Source organism: Corylus avellana, chromosome 4 (assembly GCF_965113065.1).
Source record: "Corylus avellana chromosome 4, dhCorAvel1.hap1.2, whole genome shotgun sequence".
Classification (NCBI taxonomy): Eukaryota; Viridiplantae; Streptophyta; class Magnoliopsida; order Fagales; family Betulaceae; genus Corylus; species Corylus avellana.
Window position 1 is genome coordinate 28,868,002 of NC_142493.1, and position 21,514 is coordinate 28,889,515.

The 21,514-nt window shown below is 35.8% G+C and overlaps 1 protein-coding gene across 1 annotated transcript; it reads left to right on the plus strand.

Moving 5' to 3' along the window:
* Positions 1-2,627: 2,627 nt before the first annotated feature.
* On the plus strand, positions 2,628-20,589 carry RAD50 (DNA repair-recombination protein (RAD50)). Its single transcript, XM_059589792.2, has 27 exons — positions 2,628-2,886; positions 2,974-3,060; positions 3,446-3,613; positions 3,895-4,070; positions 7,155-7,269; positions 7,559-7,787; positions 7,969-8,147; positions 8,233-8,403; positions 8,613-8,717; positions 8,810-8,917; positions 9,018-9,229; positions 9,330-9,422; positions 11,998-12,125; positions 12,349-12,463; positions 12,568-12,697; positions 12,875-13,084; positions 14,781-14,989; positions 15,239-15,440; positions 16,778-16,947; positions 17,025-17,349; positions 18,042-18,167; positions 18,251-18,303; positions 19,485-19,635; positions 19,764-19,826; positions 19,906-20,039; positions 20,123-20,251; positions 20,354-20,589. Exons 1-27 carry the CDS (start codon positions 2,764-2,766, stop codon positions 20,391-20,393), a joined length of 3,951 nt encoding a protein of 1,316 aa, XP_059445775.2. The 5' UTR covers positions 2,628-2,763; the 3' UTR covers positions 20,394-20,589.
* The last annotated feature ends 925 nt before the right edge of the window (positions 20,590-21,514 follow it).

A 21,514-nucleotide genomic window follows, 5' to 3' on the forward strand; every position in this document is an offset into this window, starting at 1 on the left:
TTATTTTGATGAGCACATATATGAAAATGAACATAAATTTTCTTCAAATTAGTTTGAAATAAATATTTTTCAACCCATTTAAAATAGTGCCAAGTGTTTATAAATCAGTCTGAAATATATTTCATTCAGACTGGTTTAAATAAAATTTATGTCCATATAGAATTATTTTTTATGCCCAACTGCATCATTAATTAAAGAGATCAATTCTCTCTAAGTGACTTATCTCTAGCTTTACGGTCGTCGCGTGGTGAAAAGGAAAATGAAAAGGAATAAATAGTAAAAAGGGAGGGGTGAAACTTTTGGAGGGAAATAAATAGAAAATGAGAGGGAAAAATAACTAAAACTTGGCGCCATTGAAATAAAATAATCTGAAAAATAAATAACTTTTGCTTTTAGTGTCTTTATATTTGAAGAGGAGGTCTGACAACTGTTAAATTTAACTTCGGGTAAGAAGTTTTTTTTTTTTTTGTAAGATGGTAAGAAGTTTGATACATCATATACATGATGCTTTTTTTTGGGGGGGATTTTGTTCAAAGTTTTAGAGAAATGTTAGAAATTGAGAGTTCAATAGGGATGCTCTTAGGTTGTTACGTGGAGCTTGGATTAGTATTCGACCCGTTTTGTACCTGGCCAGGTTTGACTAGAAGCCCTGCAGTTTAGCTAGAATTTTTATGAGGCTTAATCTATGGAGTAAAGGCTTGGTCCGTTTTGGTGTTTTGACTCAGTTGGGGGTTATATTTATAGTCATTTTCTGACTATGGTTTTGTATTAATACATCATATATTGTTCTCTTTTTAAAGTAATGAAATATCGTTGAAACTTTGTAAACATAGTCCATATCGATGAATCACGTAAATTTATGTGTTTTATAATTGTTTATTTGTGTGTTTTTCTTCAATTGTTGTATCTCATTGGCTCTTAAAATATAATTGATTTCTTAACAACACTCATATTCATCAAAAAAAGAAAAAGAAAAAAGAAGAGTCATATACTCATATTCCACCTCATTTTACTGAGTTGATGTGACTCCCTCTTAGCTATTTGATTTTTGTTTTTATACCATGTAAAAAAAAAAACTTCATTTAACCCTTATAAATTATCGCCATTTACACAACTACTTTCTTAAACTTTCAAAATTTTAAATTTAGTGGATCAATATTTCAAAAAATTTCAATTTCATCAATTTATTATGATTTTTCGTTAAATCATGGCAAAATTCTCAAAATATCACTGTTATATATATATATATATATATATTCAAAGATTTAGGTGCGGGTATTTTTGCAAATTTTGTTAAATTATGATCACCACCTAAATTTTTGCAATTTGTTTCCGTACAAAAATAAAAGGGTATTTTGAGAATTTTAACACAACTCCGTTATGATTTAATATAAAATTTTAACAGATATGTGAAATTAAAAAAAAAAAAAATTAATTAATATACTAAATTAAGAGTTTTTGAAGTTTATGAGAGTAATTGCAACTATAATAAAAGTTCGTGGTGTTAAGTGAAATTTTTCCTAAATTTTATTTAGGGTTGATTCAAGGTTGATGATACTATCACATTAATGTGAATAGGGACCATTTAAAAGTTAAAACATATTACTTTAAGCGATATAAAATGAGTGTAAATAGTCTCATTCCTCCTCCTATTTTGGCAAAAAATGGTGTATTATCCTTGGCTAGTTTAAAATAAATTACAATTTTATTCCTATTAAATAAAAACACAAAAAGTAATGGAATTGATGATTATGTAGCTTATATTTTGGCTTTATACTTCTATTAATTGAGAGGAGAAGTACAATTTTACCATTATTCAATCAAAATATATCAAATAGCCACTCCACTTGGAGGAATTTTTTTTTTTTTTAAAAAAAAAAAGAAAGAAAAAAAAAAACCTAAAACAGACGTGAAAAATAACATATTTAATGTAAGATATGATATAGTGAAATAAAAAGATCAATTTTTGCTCATAAAAGTTTTAAGTGGCAAAAGGTCACAGGTCCCATAAGTGGGTGGGGTTATAGCAACTGCAGATGGGGCTTGTAGTCTCTTGTCATTTAAGACTTTTATGAGTTAAAAATGATTTTATTATTACACTATAACGTTTTTCGATATGAGAAATATTAAGGGTTAATAAATTATTCATATTTAATTCATATTCTCTTACAATCAACTATTAGATTTTTGGGGGTCTACAATTGACTTATGTAGAATCTACATAAGTCTACAAATTTAATAATTGATTATAAAAGAATATGAGCTAAATATAAAGAACTTATTAACTCATATCATTTCTCAATAGATATATGACTTTTTTTTATTGAACACGACACTCGTCATCGTTAAAAAGTTAAAAGGAAGAGAGAAATAAACGAGCTATTTGATAATGGCAATAACTTTAAGAAATTATTTGAATACTTTAAACACATGACACTATTGATATAGAGTTAAAACCTTACTCACAACTTGAGCATTTTGTTTATTTCAAAATTTTAAAAGAAGAAAGGAAAAAATAAAAAATAAAAAAACACTCCTAGCTCTTTTTTCTCCATTTTCTCCTTTAATTGATTATTTTTCTATTAATTCTCTTCACAAAACTTTTAAGACAAGAAGTAATACTCATTCTTTCCCTCCTTTCCTCCGTCGCCGACCCCAACACTTCCGGCGACAGTTTGATGCTTGTTATGTTTATCATCAGCTCCTCCAATTTCACATTCCATTCTGAAATAATTGAATAGAAAGTTTTAAGGAAGAAGAAAGATGAGCACCGTCGATAAGATGTTGATCAAAGGCATCCGGAGCTTCGACCCGGAGAACAAGAACGTCATCACCTTCTTCAAGCCATTAACCCTAATCGTCGGCCCCAATGGAGCTGGCAAAACCGTAATTTACTTCTCAACCCCTCACACTCCTTCATGTATATTTATCATCTTTCCGGTATGTTTTAAGTGTTTGGATTTGATCATGCAGACCATCATAGAGTGCTTGAAGCTCTCGTGCACCGGAGAGCTGCCTCCCAATGCGAGGTCCGGCCACAGTTTCATTCACGACCCCAAGGTCTCTTTCTCTCCATTTCTCATTTCACTATGATATTATTGTTCCATTTCTGTTTGGTTCTCGGGAAAACTGAGGAAAATGATATTATTTAAACTATGGTTGTCTTTATTTTCCTAAAATTGTGCATATACTTAACTGAACTTGTTGAGGTCAGCATTTATAATTGTTGGCCAAGGTTCCAATACCTGACTTCCTAGTGTTTGGGCGAGAGAGAACTCAAGTGCTCAGGGTTTTAGTACAATATAATCCTTGTGTGGGTAGCTGTGCGTACGGGTTTTCCGTGACATGCTTTTTATTTTCCTGCATTTAACCAAAAGGAGCTTGTTTTCATTTTACTTTTAGTCTTCAAAGAGGCCCTATATTTTGTTTTTGGGGATGGTTTTAGGTTGCAGGGGAAACAGAGACAAAAGGGCAAATTAAGCTTCGATTCAAGACAGCGGTGGGTAAGGATGTGGTGTGCATTAGGTCGTTTCAGCTGACGCAGAAGGCGTCGAAGATGGAGTATAAGGCAATTGAGAGCGTGCTTCAAACAATAAACCCTCACACTGGTGAGGTAAGTTTTTGGTCCGCCCGTATCTTTTCTGATTATAATTTATGCTTTTTTGACAAACTGGATTGGATAATATTATTTATGATTGACTAGTTTATTATTGTTGCTGTACTCAATTACATCTTTAAATATACAACACTGTCCTGAGAGAAGATTTTATCACTGTCAAAGTAGTGTGTATGTTGTCTTTGGCTAGAATGATTATCTATCTTTATGCAATATTTTCGCTGTTTTCATAAGTCTAACATCAACTTGAATTAATCCTCTATATGGCTGAACTGCAGAAAGTTTGCCTTAGCTATAGATGTGCTGACATGGATCGAGAGATCCCTGCTTTAATGGGTGTTTCAAAGGCTATTCTGGAAAACGTGGTATTTGTACACCAAGATGAAGCTAATTGGCCATTGCAAGATCCTTCCACATTAAAAAAGAAATTTGACGATATCTTCTCTGCAACCCGGTATTGTTTATCTTCTTTGAGTCTTTAGAAAGAAAATGAGGTAACTTATATAGTTGTACGTCATTTGTATTATTTTGTACGTACACCATCAATTATCTGTATGAGAATGAATTCTTTTAATGGTTTGTTAGAAGTTTTTGTGAATTATGCTATGTTAAAGTCAGTTTATATTAAGGCCCCATTTGTTTTGGTGCAAAACTTTTTTAGAAAATGTTTCCTCCACTTTTGGGTATTTGGGACAGCTGAAAATTTTGGTCAAAACGAAAACATTTTCAGTTGACCAAGGAAAACAAGGCTAATGGGGCGTAAAATGTTTTATGCATTTCGTTTTCATAAAACATTTTCTGCCAACCAAAGAGACCAAGGACTTCCAATACACCACCGCAGCAAGAAATGACGTCGTCTCAGTCCCTATATCACTGAACCCACGACGGACCTGAACGACCCATCAGCCTCTTGGCGTGCTCGTGGTTGTACTCATAATGTCAAGAATGAGAACTTGCGGCCAACATAGTGGCTTCAGCAAAGCGCCATAACTCTAGGCATGCAGAGCGGAACGAAGAGTTTGCCCACGCAACGGCGACGATAGCAACGACAAGCTCCACTACTATAGTGTCAGAGTCGGTGCAGTGGGAGATTATGGTGAGGGTGGTGCCCTCCATGGACACGATGGTGAAGGTCTTCGCTCACTCAGAGCCCAATTTCTCACTCATGTGGCAGAGGAAGAGGCAGTACAGTGCGAGCAGTACGTTCATCATTGGGGGGAGGAGGATCTTGACCAATGCACATTTGATGGAGCACCACACCCAGGTGAAGCTGAAGAAGCCGGATACCAAGTACTTGGCCACGGTGTTAGCTATTGAGACTAAGTGTGACATTGGTAATGGATTTGGAATTGTGTCTAGTGGTTGAAGGGTTCAGTGTGGAGTTGAGGTGTTCGGTTATTAATTAGTCATGTTCATTGTGATTTTTGGATGGCCAATTGGTTGGATTTGAGATGTTGATCTTTGATTGAGGTTTTGATCAGAGTATGTTTTTGAAGGTGTTTGTGTGGTGATTTTGCTGTCTTGTATGCTGATTTTGGGTGAGTGAGGTGATGGTGGTGTTTTTATAGCATTTTCAGGTTCCAACCAAACACTTGAAAATGTTATCCATAACATTTTCAGGTTTGCAACCAAACACCGGAAAATAACCAATTTTGCCTAAAGAATATGAATAGATGACTTAACGCCTATTCTTAGGGTGTTTAAAGAGCGTGACTCTTGTTTTTGAAGCATGGTAACTTACGTACAATAGGTATGGAAGAGAAGAATTAGGGAACCTAGATAATTACATGCCCTCTGTCCTAATATTGAATATTAGCTTGATTAGATCCTCAGGTACACTCTCATATCATCACACGTATAGTCAATGTCATGTAGTAGATGGTCATCCCTTTTACATTTTTTTCCTCACATAAGTTCTGTAAACCATTTAAATCATTCTTTCTTCTTTTTCATTCTCAAAAGTTATAGCCATTAAGTCCAATTTTGTTATCAGTAAAAAGTATTACAATAAAAGGGCTCATCTTACATAGGGGAGTATACAGGAAAAATGAAAAAACTTTTAAGGTCTAAAGTTACAAAGGGCAAAAACATAAAAAAAAATGAAGAAGTAGATAAGCTACTAGTTGTTGTTGGCGAATCAAATGACACAATCTCAGAAACGGCATCTTCAACTTTGTCACTAAGTGTTCAATGTCTTCAAATGTCCTTGCTTTTAGCTTGCGCCAAATATGCCACATCAAACATAAAGGCGCTGCATTCCAAGTCACTCGAATTTGGTGCTTATTAAAGCTAACTTTCCAACTAGCCAACTACTGTCAGATTATGCACTGTCAGAATTTTCCTTTGGCTGTTTTATATCAAAGAATTTTTTAATTTTTAATTTTATTTTTTTAAAAAAGTGACTTTTGCTGGAACATTGCTTGCCAAATATTCTTCCATTGATAGCTTGCCCGCAAACCACCTTCAAAGTCTGATAATAAGATTCTATCTCAACTCTTGTATACTCCCTGTGTATTAGGGTTGCGCCCCTCTGCGCTTTGATAATATATCTTTACTTATCAAAAAAATAAGATTCTATCTCAAACTTCGTACTCCTTGTCAAACTCCAGCACCTCTTGTCATTGTGCTCCCTATTGATGTTAATAGACTATACTCCATAAGCTGCTTCATCAACTCAATATCTTGTATATCCGTTTAAAACTGTGGATGCCAAAATAGCCTACCATTGAGTTACCAGCCGTACATACATTTCTATCCTCCATGATACTGAAAAGCTTGGGGACTTAAAAAGAATTTTACTGGAATCTCCTAGCACCATAGATCACTTCAAAAGGGAATTCAGTCCCCAATCCCCACTACAAAACTGATATGTTTGGAGAACTCCTCCTAGCGCCCCTCCTCCCCCCCTCCGCCCCCCAACCCCTTCTTATTTCTTTTCCGTTGTACACCTTTGTCGGCACTTGTTCCCATATTTCACCCCCCACTACCCTCCAAAAAATGTCTCCACTCTGTAGCATATCTCCCAAGCTACTTGCCCAACTGTGCTTGATCAAAAGTACATGCTCCTTTACACCCATGCATCCTGATTGAATAGGAGAACAAGCTGTATTCCAATCTATCAAATGATACTTATTCATCACTGGCCCCTCCCTCAAGAAATTTCCTTGTCATGGCTGTAATCTTTTTGCTAGACCCACTGGCATAGGGAATAGTGACATTAAATAGGACAGCAAACTTGAAAGAGTTCTTCGAATAAAAGTAACTCATCCTCCTTAAGATAAATTCATCTTTGCTTCCACCCAGCCAACTGCATTTTCGTTGTTTTCAACAGTAATTATAATTGCAATTATATCTTTGAAACCATTTGTGGAAACTTATATAATTACTGCACTCAGAGCCTGCTGGTATAATCTTCATGCAGTCCTATATTCATTTGTTTGTTTCAATTTTTCCTTCTGTTTTCCCATGCTTACTTTTGTTAATTACATTGGTGTTTATGACTTTAAGTAATTATACATGGTCATGTATTATTGAGCAGATACACAAAGGCATTGGAGGTTATAAAAAAACTTCACAAGGATCAGGCTCAAGAAATAAAGACCTACAAGCTGAAATTGGAGAATCTTCAAACTTTGAAAGATGCTGCATATAAGGTTTACTCTTCTTTGTCGTACTAAGACAATTTGATATACACACACACACACACACACACACACACACACACAAATATTTATATATTTGCAGGTTATCTGTTTTTGCTTCACTTTCAGCTTATTATGAATTCTTAAGCTTGTATTAGGATATAAGGCAAGTGATTTTAGTTGTTATGAAACTTGATTAGTTTTTCAGTTGCACTGTTTATACAAGAAATTTTGATGTTTAATATCAAATGTGCCTAGATTTTAATGGAGTGGTTTTGTTGATGATGTTGTGTTCTTACAGCTTCGGGAAAGCATTGCTCAAGATCAAGAGAAAACAGAATCTCTGAACATACAAATGCAGGAATTGGGGGAAAGCATCCAAAATGTGGATGCTAAAATTCATCATTCTGAAATAACGCTGAAAGATTTGCGGAAACTACAGGACCTGATATCAACAAAGACTGCGGAAAGAAGCACATTGTTTAAGGAGCAGCAGAAACAGTATGCTGCTCTTGCTGAGGAGAATGAAGGTCTTTAATGCTTTAAGCATATGCGGGATAATCTGTCTCAATTCTTGCAATTTATTTTTGCTGGCGTTCTCATACTTTTTCCCCTTTGTACTGGTGCTTTTTGTTATGCTGTACTTTTGTTTCTTTAGGGACCAATTGAGGGATTCTAAACAGTTTTATTTTTTTTGCTTGTTTTTTTCAGACACTGATGAAGAGTTGAAGGAATGGAAAACGAAGTTTGAAGAAAGGATTGCACTTTTGGAATCTAAAATAAGCAAGTTAGAGAGGGAAATGAATGACACAGAGACTAAAAGTTCTTTTCTTAAGAGGACAATTAATGAATCTATCTGGGAGATTAGCAAGCTACAAACTGAAGCTGAAGTAATTCAAACTTCTTTTTTAATCTAGAAGTCATCCAATTTGTGTGGAATGTGTTTCTGATCATCTCTTTTACTTTTTACTTCAGGCTCATATGTCCTTGAAGAATGAACGAGATTTCACCATTCAAAAACTTTTTGCAAGGCATAATCTAGGGTCTCTTCCAAATACCCCCTTCAGTGATGAAGGTGCTTTGAGCCTCATAAATCGAATCAAATCTAGGTTGATGGATCTTGAGAAGGATATGGAGGATAAAAAGGTGACTTTTTTTTGGCTAGATTTATATTTCTTTGTAGGAGTATGCATATATATGTTCTCGACATTCTTTTCTGAAATTAGACTATCGGAGATGAAAATGATTTTAATTTAACTCAGCAAAAGAATTATCCTTTCAAATCCAAGGTAAGAGCTCTAATGCTTTATAGCAACCATTCTGAGATTCATTGACTGGGAAGGATGTTATTTCAGAAATCAAATGAATATGAACTTAAGACAGCATGGGACTGCTATATGGATGCAAATGACCGATGGAAAAATATTGAGGCGCAAAAACAGGCCAAATTAGAGATCAAGGTTTGTGCTTAAAAAGTGCATGTTACATAACTTTTGCAATTGCCAATGCCTGCACATTTCATGTAGGGTTTTTTCCTTTGCAATCCATGCAGAGTGGCATTTTGAAACGCATAGAAGAGAAGGAAAATGAGCGTGATTCATTCGAACTCCAAATTTCTAATGTTAATCTTTCTCACATTGACGAAAGAGAAAAAAACATGGTGAGGTGACCCTGCTTGCTAGCCTCGCTTGGAATTCACAACCTTAATCTTACCTAACAGATTATGTTGTATTCAAGTAATGCTTCTCCTTATCATGCAGCGTATTGAGGTTGAGAGAAAAACGAATCAGCTTGCTGAAAGAGAATTTGAATCAAACATACGTCAAAAGCAGAGTGAGCTATATAGCATAGAACAAAAGATAAAGGCTGTTAATCGAGAGAAAGACGTTATGGCTGCTGATTCTGAGGACAGAGTGAAACTGTCTCTGAAGAAGGCAGAGTTGGAGAATCACAAGAAGAAACACAAAAAGATGTTAGTCAGATCTCTTTTCTGCTTCTTTGCTTAAGTTTTCAGTTACCTTGTATTCTTGTGTTTTGATGCTGGTGGTGTTTTCTTTCTAATTTCTTTACAGAGTTGATGAGTACAAGGACAGAATTAGAGGAGTGCTGAAAGGGAGGCTTCCACCCGACAAAGATTTGAAAAAGGAAATTACTCAGGCCCAAAGGTTGTTCACCTATTTCTTTTATCTATTATTGACTCTTCTATAAAATGATATTTCTGCAGTCAGTTCTCCGTTAATGTAACTCTTGCCCTGTGAATCTATTACTAAGATCAGAATCAAGTAAGGTTCCATTGCATGACTTAACTTATAATCTACCCTTTCTGTTCTCATTATTCTCCCCCCCCCCCCCCCCAACCCAACCAAAAAAAAAGGATGAATCAGTATAACTGCATGGTATTTGAATTTTAGCTTTCATATCAAGGTAGAGAACTTCAATGACTGAGAGTCTAGTACATAAGTATTATTTCTCACATTTTCCACTACATCACGTTTCTGTTGTGTTGCCAATATTACTGTAATGCCTGGAACTCATAGGTCTTCTCCCAGGCTATGCATTGCCAATAATTAATCAAAGTTGTTGTAGGTGCCATCAATTGACACCATTTAGTCACTTGAAGAATGTGCTTGAAATATAACTTTCAGATCTTTTTTACTACAGTTTGGGAATCACCTGTTGAATATATTTGGATTAGCTTTGAAAATATAAAGGAGAAGAAGATTATGGCAATGACAGAAATTTTTGGTTCAAAGTGCTCTTCATCTTTCACTTCTGTCTTGTGGCTGTTTTATTAGTCTTAAGACTTTTATTTGAGAAAAATTTCAAAGATTCACTTAGGTTTTTGATAGTTTCTTCATTTTTTGCCTATCTTCCACGCTGTTAAACCGTTTTCGTTCCAAATGGGAACATAACATGAATAACAACAATAAATAAAAGAGGGTTGCGTTGTAATCAGTGTAGATGGCAAAAGTTGCATCCAGAGGCGAAATTTTCTTAGCTTCAAGCATATTCATGTAGGACTGATTGGAGCATTAATGCTGGTTATTTATCTCATACCCCTTTGGGCTTTGGCCTCTTTGATGTGGCTTGGGACTGGCAAGGTGAAATGTCAAATCAAGGATTTGTAATAGACTTGTTGGATGTCTGTGTGTGTGCACACGTGTATAAGCAATAAACTTCCTAGCATCCCACAACATGAAGACTTTGCACTTGAATTCTCTTTTCTTGAAGAATCTCTCTTTATATTTTTCTGTTATTTTTACTACTATTTTCAAAGCATGTACCATAGTTTGATCTATAATTTCTTTGTAATCTTTTTTGGAAAAAAACATTTATTAGTATGTTTTGTTGTAGGTCTATACTAACAAAAACATATAATCAAAATCATTATATGATTGGTGATTATTTTCTAGGTGCCGTTTTATCTGTTATGTTAAGGTTAGTTATGAACCCAGAGGGCTGTGCGGAATCTTTGTGTCATTAGTAGTCTCTTGGATTTTGTTGGCCCTATTATAACCAAATGTTCCAAAATTTCAGTGTATACTGGTGCTTAGTCCCGGTTTTGTTGTTCTGCAGCACATTATGTCTTTTAAGATATATACATTGCTTATTCTTCAGGCTTGAATGAGAATGGCCTTCTCTTTTCAATTCCTTCTCTTCTTTTTATCATTTTTTTTTTTGGGGTTATTTTAAATTGATGTGTTCTGTTCAAAGCTAAGTCTTATTGCTGATTCTAAGAGTTGGATGATACAATTTTACACCAAGACAACAAAAGAATCATCCCTTTGTGCGTTGTCCTATGGTCCAATCTTATATGCACATCTTATTTGAGATGTAGGTTGGATGTGGGAAGCTCTTAGCGGGGTTCACTTCATATATATATATATATATATAGCATTCTGTTCAAAGCTAAGTCTTATCTCTGATTCTAAGAGTTGGATGAAACAATTTTACACCCAAGACAACTATGGTCTAATCTTATATGGACATCTTATTTGAGATGTAGGTTGGATGTAGGAAGCTCTTAGCGGGGTTTACTTCCAACTCCCTCTACAGAGAATTTCTTTTTCAAAATGCATCATGATTTATCATTTAGCATAAAAACAATGAAGTCTAAATGAATCATAATTTCTCATTTATCATTTAGCATCATAATTTCTAAAAAAATTAGTAGGGAGGCTATTTTAGGGTAATTTTTCTTGGTGAATCAAAGAGTTTATTTCCTTGGAATATATGGATAAGGCTGTAAAACAATGAAGTCTAAATGATTAATTCCAATCTGATTCTAGAATTTGTGCCGGTTTATGTGCAACTGTCAAATCTAGAGACGAGGCTTGGAGCAACTATCAATTTGCATAACAGTTGGTTTTTAGGACTCTAGGATCCTATTTCTGACCCTGATCTTGAAACTGTGTGATAGATCCCTGCTTTAACATGCCGAGGTCTTGTTTGAAAGACCTGCTTGAATGCCAAACAATAAGTCAAGGCATTTCAGCTTTCATAGGCACTTTTACACTGTTGAGAATTTGCATTCATATTCGTTGCATGTTTCTGTTTTCACTACCGGTTGTTTAATTTTAAGTGACATTTTTTATGGTTGTCTTGTGCTGGAGGGTCTTAGGTCAGAGCTTAGAGGCACCTGGCAAACTTTATGGGTGTTTATTACTCTTGTTTTGAATCATGCTTTTATTATTATTATTATTATTACTTCTCTTCAAGTTGCTATTATTCCTGGTGTAGGGCCATTGGAATGGAGTTTGATGACTTGAATACAAAATCCCGTGAAGCTGAGAAGGAGGTGAATATGTTGCAGATTAAAATACAAGAAGTTAATACTAATCTGTCCAAATGTGGCAAGGATGTGGAGTGTAAGTATTACTCACAGCTTAATAACTGCTATTCGTTTCAGAGATTTCCTGGGATACTACCAGTCTTGTTGTAGTAGTTGTGTAATGCCAACAATTCTGATGTCATTCTACTTATCTGGTAACCATGTAACATACATTTGTCATCCATATATGCAAATGACTAGATTAAATAAATTCACAGAATCATTTTCTCCGTAATGCTTCATAATTTGATTTCATGCAGCAAGGAAGAAATTTATTGAATCCAAACTTCAGTCCTTGGATCAGCAATCTCTTAGCATAGATTTTTACGTCAAAGTCTTGGAGTCAGCTAAGGAGAAAAAAGATGTCCAGAAAAGGTTCCTGGTGTTTACTTCATAGACAATATTAATTGATGCATATCTGAATGATCACTTTTGTGGTTGTTAAGGTGCTTATACTGTATGTGGTGCATCTCCTGCAGCAAATACAACATTGCAGATGGTATGCGGCAAATGTTTGATCCTTTTGAAAGGGTTGCTCGTGCTCATCACGTTTGCCCTTGCTGTGAGCGCCCTTTCTCCGCGGAAGAGGAAGATGAGTTTGTTAAAAAGGTTAGTATGTTCATTATTCAAAATTTTAAAGCAGGTTTTTCATTGGACTGTAGTGCACACACTATTTTTTCAATTGCTTGGTCTTCCACTGGGGTTTCCGTTAACTCAGGTGGCTTTAGCTCCTTGAGCTTTTTATAGTTCTAGCTGAATTGGCTGATATTTCCCTGTGAATTACAGCAAAGAGTGAAGGCAGCAAGTTCCGCTGAGCATATGAAAGTGTTGGCTGTGGAGTCCTCAAATGCTGAATCTTTTTTTCAGCAGTTAGACAAGCTTCGTATGGTTTATGAAGAATATCTTAAAATTGGAAAGGAAACAATTCCTAATGCTGAGAAAGATTTGCATGAGCTGACCGAAGAGCTGGATGAAAAGACTCAGGCCCTTGATGATGTAATTATCAATTCTGGCACATTTTGCTTTTAAATATCTCTCCAAATACTGCCAACTTTTCAGGGAAGCATGTGACGTGCATTTTTCACTACAACCTCCAAACATTGAAGTTCTATTTTTAGTACTGTATTTTCCCTTACTGCATACTGCCTCAGTATCTTAGCTTGTAGTGTGTAAAAGAATCAAGTATCTGCTAGCACATGAGACTTGATCATTTTGCATATTGTTTTTCACCTCATGCTGCTCAGTGTGTTGGGTGTAAAGTTTCTTCACAAGGATGACTTTTTTTGTAAATTCTAAGGATATGGTCACTAATTTATGTGCTTTTTTTTTTTGGTGGGGGGGGGGGGGGGGGGGGGGGGGGAACTGTAGAAATTGCCAGCAACAAAAATAGGATATTAATGGCATTTCTGCAAGACTAGGAGAAAAGAAATAGAGAAGCCTGGAAAAAAGATGGAAGGAAAGGGTTCAAGTCTTGATTGTAATCAAGTTAAGTCTTAAAAAATTGTGTCGGCTTAGATAGTTTAGATTGGTCTACAGAGGTTTTAATAATACTATATACAGTATGAAATTGCCATCGTAATGAAGAAATAGAACTTCGGTTAAGAGTAGTTGCTTGATTTTTATTTTTTTTGTGTGCGTGTAAGAGAGAGAGAGAGAGAGAGATCTGATTCTCTGTGTGTTTTGAGAATGATTATGATGATTGTGTTGTGTCATGTTCATTATGACCATTGCTTGTACACCAAGGAGTAACTTGGTTCAAAGAGTCACTACAAGGACTGGAGGAAGGGCTAAGAGAATGTCAGTTAAGGCTGTGGAAAATGACCTTCAATTTCTTTTGATCAAACAGATGACATGCACCTTTATAGAGCCTAATGTTTAGAAGTATTTGTGCTGCCGATACAAGAGTGTTTCAGACGAGGCACAGATGGGTTGAGTTGGCTATATTATTGGTAACCCGTAAGAATGCTATGGTCAAAACAAACAGAAAAAGTACAACCAATAGTACTTTAGTTAAGAGCAGGTGGTTGCTTAGTTAAAGAGGAAAAAAAAAAAAAAAAGATCTGTTTTGCCTCATGTTTTGAAGATGACCATGATGATCATGTCATGTTCATAAGATGTAACATTAAGGAGTGACTTGTTTGAGTTCGAGGCACTACAAGGACTATAAGTTGGTTGAGGCTGTGAGAAATGATGCAATTGCTTTTGATCAAACAGAAGATTCACCCCTTGACTGAGCAGAATGGTGTGAAAATATTTCTTCCACCAGCACAAGAGTAAAGACACACGGTTCTGATGAATTGACTTGATTAGTTGTGGCATTCTGTATGTTATGATCATTTTGCTAGAACTTGAATCAAACAAACAGAGAGTACACCCATAACGGTGAATGAAGGAATAAACCCCTTTTCTACTCTATCTCAGAACTAAAACAATTTGATTGCTGTTTCCTTTCATTCTTTCTCCTCCTTTTTCTCTCTTATCTGTAACTTGCCCACAAGAGGGGCACGTGGAGTGTGGAGTGCAGAGTGCAGAGTGAATGAGGTTTCCTTACATTGCTTTAATATGTGTCAATATTGTCTTATTATTATTTTTTTTTTTTGTGCAGGGAGTTTCTTTATTTGCTAAGTCAAAAAATCTTTTTCTTAAAACTGTTATGTGTTTCGGCTCCAATAATGGCTGTTCTCCGGTGTAGGTGTTAGGTGTTTTAGCTCAAGTAAAGGCTGATAAGGACTCAGTTGAGGCCTTGGTGCAGCCTGTTGAAACTGCTGACAGGCTCTTCCAAGAAATTCAAAGTTGGCAAAAGCAAGTTGATGATTTAGAGTATAAGCTTGATTTTCGAGGGCAAGGCGTGAGAACCATGGAAGAAATTCAGTTAGAGCTGAATACATTGCAAAGCACAAAGTACTTGACTTGAACTTTCCACTTTTTTATTTTTATTTTTTATTCCTTAGCCAATTTGATTACGATCATTTGTAAGCACATTCAATTTATGTGACATTGACTTAGATTTGTTAATTATTTCTTAGCATTTAGCTCTGCATATTTTTCTAATATGTATTTATTATTGAACTCTTGTTGTGACATCTTGCAATACTTTATTGCTTCTGTTTGGATTTGATTTTTTTAACTATTTTAATTGTTGACTACCAGGGATGGTTTGCATAATGAACTGGAGAAGTTAAGGGATGAGCAGAGGTATATGGAAAATGATTTATCCAACATTCAAATTCGGTGGCACACTCTAAGGGAGGAGAAAGTCAAAGCAGCTAATACATTGCGTGATGTTAAAAAGGCAGAAGAAGAGTTAGAGCGTTTAACCGAGGAAAAAAGTCAAGTTGATCTTGACGAGAAGGTTGTTTGTACATCTATAAGATATTTATTGGTGTTGCCTATATCATTTGTCAAGAATTTGCTTTTGTCCGTGTATAATTCTCATGCCAATGGTAATTGTCTTCACATATCATAGTAATCTATGAGTATTACATGTATGGCTTACTCGCCTACTATTGGTATTTTCATGAATATATTGTGGATAATTATTTTTGTAGGGAATATTACTAAATGTATCCAGTGAAAAATTCCTACTTGAGTAGAACTCGGATTTGCTGTCTCTTTGTGCATTTCAAGAATGTAATTTTATGTAGTGTGTTTTGCATATGGATATCTGTTTCCCTCCAAATGTTTCTCTTTTGAGAGAGAGAGAGTGGCTGTGCACTACAAACAGAAGTGTGTAGAATCCATTACAATGGAAAACGTGATCAAAGAGTTTAGCTCTCATGAAAGTCGGTTATGTGTTGAAAAATTACCTAGTAAATGAAACTGGAAAACTAGTTTGGAAGGACATTATGAGAATGAGGAAATAACATGTCGGGGTCTGACTTAGAAACAATTTTCTGTGACCCATCAAACTTGTCTAGGCCTATCTGTTGCATCCTCCCATTCCCACCCCCTGAAAAAGAGTCACTCTGTTATTAGCTTCAAGCATCATTTGCACATGGGAAGATTTTTTTGTCAACATGAAGGTACCTCTGTAACTTTAAATATGAAATTCCATCCTCAGACGTGTAATAAATCTACTTAGTTGCTTTTTGAGTTAATGGTATTCCTGATGTTATCTATGGTTATGTAACTAGGTTCTGACAAGGTTGAATGTGACCACCCAAAAAATGCTCAAACTCTTGCAGAGGTTGTGAGGCTTTGAAGTGAAAATTTTTTATCAAGAATATTATCTTTGTGGGGAGCTCTAATTTCTCTCCATTTATGCTTGTCCACTCTATATCCCGAGGAAATTGGGGTTTTTGCATAAATACATGAGGTGGGTTGGATAAGCATTAGTGAAGTAGAGATAGGGTTCTTTTAATTCTTGTCGTATAATAGAGTTTGTAATTCTTTAGTTTGTGAAGCCGTGGATTAAGGGATGCATCAGTTAATTGCACTTATATGCATATATATTTCTAATTTCCATTTCAGTAAGTTTCGTCACGTAGGTGGTTTTGAATGTCTTTAGTTGTATGTGAAACCTAGCTTAATACTTATTGTTGTATGTCTCTTAGGTCCACAAAGTCATTAACCTAGGCCTCTTTGCTCTCCTGTTTCTGACATTTTGATTTATTTGTGCAGTTTTCTTGTAAAGAAAGTTTTGTTGTTGTACTGAACTGCATAATGCACTGATCTTCTTGTTAATTTCAGCATTTGGGGGAGGCTCTTGGCCCTTTATCGAAGGAGAAAGATAAATTACTGCGTGACTACAATGAATTGAAAGCTAAACTTAATTGTGAATATGAGGAGCGGGCTGAACAAAAAAGAAATTACCAGCAGGAAGTCGAGAGTCTACTTAAAATTTCTTTTAGAGTTAAAGAGTAAGCATTGTGAACCCGAGATTTGATGTGTAACGTCTCTAATACGATTGATCTTGACCATCACATTGTTCAACCAGGTATTATGATTTAAAGAAAGGAGACAGGTTGAAAGAAATGCAAGAAAAGCAATCTCTATCAGAATCTCAACTTCAAAGTTGCGACATTAGGAAGCAGGAAATTTTAGCTGAATTAAACAAAAGTAAAGACTTGATGAGGAATCAAGATCAGTTAAGACGAAATATTGAGGACAACTTGAATTATAGGAAAACAAAGGCTGAAGTAGATGAGCTTGCCTGTGAGATTGAATCACTGGAAGAAAGAATATTGAAGATCGGTGGGGTTTCAACATTTGAAGCTGAACTTGGAAAGCTCTCACAGGAAAGAGAGAGACTTCTTTCAGAGGTATTTAAATCCTACAGACACCATTTTTATATGTTTACCTTCCCCTTTAGGTAGTTGATGCCCACTTCTTACCATGGACATTATAGTCCTACTGACGTGTTGATTCATGATTAGTCAAAAAAAAAACTGAATTGTTTGCCACCATTTAATCTTTCTGAACTTTATTTGGGACTTTACTTTTCCATCCACTGCTTTATCTTTGGTGTGAGAGCCTTTGAACCTATTTGCAATGGAAAGGGGTGAGGGCAGAGAGAGACTGCACTTGGGTGGGAACAACCACTGGAAAAGCTTGTTAATACCCCGCTGGTAAGTCTGGTTGGTTCTTTAGGCCTAGTTTTGGTCTAGCAGCTATACAGACATACGGAGAGAGGAGGGGGCAAAGGAGAAAAAGGAAAAAGTAGTGGAAGGTAAGTTTAATTAACAAAGACCTAATTACAGTATTTAAGAAAGTTGTGGTTGCAAAGTTCACACATTCTAAAATTCGATGAAGTCTAAAGCTGGAAAGTCACTTGAATGTGGTAGTTGTTGGATACTTTCTTGTTATTGCAATGCATATGCATTTATGAGGTTTCTATGTTGTACAACCCTTTTATGCTTTTAAATTTACTTCTCATTATTGTCAAATTAGTATCTTCAAGCCACATTCTTTACTTAAATGAAAAGATTTAACACCTCTTTTATTTTCATAACAGTTAAACAGGTACCATGGAACAGTGGCTGTCTACCAAAGTAACGTTTCGAAAAACAAAATTGATCTTAAACAGGCACAATACAAGGATATTGACAATCGGTACTTTGATCAGCTAATCCAGCTTAAGGTTGAATGTTTTTCTCCAGATTGCTTATAGGTGTTCTCCTTATTACTCGTACATATTAATAACTGGAAAACATTTTGTAACAGACAACTGAGATGGCAAACAAGGACCTGGACAGATACTACAATGCACTTGACAAGTACGCTTAATATATATATATATATATATATATATATGTTTCTTTTATAAGCTGTTATATTTTAAATGTGTTTTAAATTCTTTCTAAATCTTGTTCAGTTAAGCTAGGTGATGCCAGATTCTTGAAGCAATTTTTTTGTTACTTCTGGAATATAGTTATGTTTGCATTTTAGCCAACGAGCTCTAGCTCAAATGGCAACTCTTCTTGTAATTACCAAATGTAGGGTCGTGAGTTCAAGATCCATCCACCGGGTGTATGGACCTTTTCATCAGTGACACTGCCCCCTCCACCCCAAAAATCAAAGGGGTGACCCATGAGTTAGGGGGCGGCTCACAGACCCTCTGTTTGAGAGTGGCCACATGAGCCACCCCCACTGTGGGGGTGGCCGTGCTAGCCACTCCTAATATTTTTTTTTTCATCTTTGAAAAAGGTTAAGAGTTACAATTTTGTATGAGCTCCATCCAAAAAAATGACCGAATTTGTATGGGATTGGACAAAAGGATAACATGGACAAATTCAAGGAGCTAAAAGATAAAAATAGAAACTCAGGGAGTGATTTAATAAATGTCTAAAACTCAGGAGTGATTCAATAATTTTCCAAAAGTTACTAGTTTCAGTTTTGTCCATCAATATTGTCCACTAACAGTGCTACGCTGGTTTTCTGACAAACCTAAATAGCTCTTTTCTCTATCTTACACTTCTCCTCATATATCTCGACTTCATTACTGCAGGTACGTTCTTTGGGACATCAGTAAGCCTAGTCAATAAGTGGTTGTATCTTAGTTGTCCAACATATTTTGCTCACCATTTTTTGGTGCTTCAAAAACAATCTATCAATCCGGCCCAATATCTTTCGTAACCATGCATTATCTTTCTGTTTGCACCGTTGATGGTGGATCCTGTGGGATGACCCATTTACTTCTGGTTGTCTATCCATCTAGTGCCCAGCATCATATTGCTTCCATGCTGACTTCTAGTACACGCTTCTTAATTATCTAACTTGGTTTTAATCTTTTTTCCTTGATGGAATTCTCTTGGGCAATAGACAGCTAGTGGTGGATTGGATCAAGGCTTTATTTTATAGTTCTAAATATTGGTGCTAAACTACTCATGAAAGTTCTAATGTAAAATGACAATGTTATAGTAAATAATTATGTTTTCTCTAATCCATTTCCTTTCAGAGCACTTATGCGATTCCACTCAATGAAAATGGAAGAAATTAATAAAATAATAAGAGAGTTGTGGCAACAAACATACAGAGGGCAAGACATAGATTACATTAGTATCCATTCTGATTCTGAAGGTGCTGGGACTCGCTCCTACAGCTACAGGGTATGGAAATCCTTTTCAAACTGTTCTCCTCTTCTTTTTTTTTTTTTTTTTATTATTGTTGAGCTGGCCAAACTTTTTATTCTTTGTTAATTGTTATTCTATTTGTTTCTGTCACATTTTTTATACAGGTTGTCATGCAGACTGGTGATGCAGAGTTAGAAATGAGGGGAAGGTGTAGTGCTGGGCAGAAGGTGAGTGATCATTGAACGCTTACTTTATCTACCACCTCTTTCTTTTACAAGAAATGGGAAACTAATGTTTTTAGTTCAGGTCCTTGCTTCCTTGATCATACGGTTGGCTTTAGCCGAGACTTTCTGCCTCAACTGTGGTATATTAGCACTAGATGAACCAACCACCAACTTGGATGGCCCAAATGCCGAGAGTCTTGCCGCAGCTCTTCTGAGGTATGAACATCCTATATCTTCACTTGAGAGTCTATTTTCGGACAAAGGCCTGCATTTACGCATCTTCTGTCGTTTTCCTGCAGAATTATGGAGGACAGAAAGGGCCAGGAAAATTTTCAGCTGATAGTGATTACTCATGATGAGCGTTTTGCCCAATTAATTGGTCAGCGGCAGCACGCAGAAAAATATTATCGCGTCACAAAGGACGACCAGTAAGGCCATAATTTCATCTTACTGGAACTGGTTTTACTATGATATTTTTTTCTTTATTTGTTTTTGTCTGTTCGACTAATGTCTCCTGCTCTGTTTTTCAGTCAGCACAGTATAATTGAAGCCCAGGAGATATTTGATTGAGGTTTTTCCAAACGAGTCTTGTGCGGGGTGTCATTCATTGGGATGTAGCAGCATATTGAAGGGTTGTGTACAGAATGCACAATGCTCGAGTTCTCTTGTAATAGGAAATAGTTAATTATCATATGCTATAGATGTGAAAGAATGGTAATTGTTATACATGTAAGCAGGACCGGGATCCCATGCAATGAAGCTGTCTAATTGCACTGTAATTTGCAGCCTCTCACATGAGGCCCGGCCGTTCAGGCTGCCATCTGAGTAGGTGGGGCTCGGACAGGCTACAGTCTCTCCCATAAGGCTGTCTTATTGAATTGCTATAAGGCAGCTTTATTGCACATGAACAGTATTTATTTCATTAGTTGCATGAGGCTTGGACAGGCGCCGAAATTAGAAATTGCAAACATTCTAAATCAATGGTAGATTGGCGGTGTACTTGGGCACTTTGCATGTGCTCTACGAATGGCATGTTGAGCCACAATTTAGTCTCTTGTGAATTAAGAACAACAAACAATTTCAAGTCATCCCAAAAAGTATTTTAACTATAACTCTCAAGATAAGAACACCATTTAATCCCAAAACAAATCATTCATATATATATATATAAAAAAATAAAAAAAAATAAAAAAAAAGTCCAGATTTATATGAAAACTCCATTCAACTTGAAAAAAACAATAATAGGACAACTTGGAACAAATTCAGTAAAATAAAATCCTCCCAGGCTTGAGATCTATACCAACAATAGAGACAATATAAGGAATTAGCAGCATCGTCACATCATCCGGTGGCCGCCAAAATTGCAAACGGCCCCGCAATGGCAGTGAGTTCACCAACATAACGGTTGCCTCCAAGCGATAGCCACCGTGATCTTTTAACTCCATCCATTTTTATATATTGTTTTAAACAATTTTCTTTTTATTTTGTGAAAACGCGCCTCTCTGCGCGCAATTGCCAAAGATCAACATGGACATAAAAGAGTATATAAAGAAAGATACCTGCGAACATCATGGAAAAAGGGTCGAATTGGTTAAATGATAATGCATCGACACAAATAACGACCGACGCTTCTTAACAAAAATCGTAATATCATTTTACCAATCACTGCTTCCAGAGAATAAGGAAAACAA

What these genes read in the sequence shown, in the direction of transcription:
- RAD50 (XM_059589792.2), top strand. Translation starts at nt 2,764, where the DNA reads ATGAGCACCGTCGATAAGATGTTGATCAAAGGCATCCGGAGCTTCGAC. An exon ending in AAGAAGAAACACAAAAAGAT is followed by an intron (nt 9,230 to 9,329) that starts GTTAGTCAGATC and finishes ATTTCTTTACAG; the next exon opens with AGTTGATGAGTACAAGGACA. An exon ending in AAGTTGATCTTGACGAGAAG is followed by an intron (nt 15,441 to 16,777) that starts GTTGTTTGTACA and finishes TGTTAATTTCAG; the next exon opens with CATTTGGGGGAGGCTCTTGG.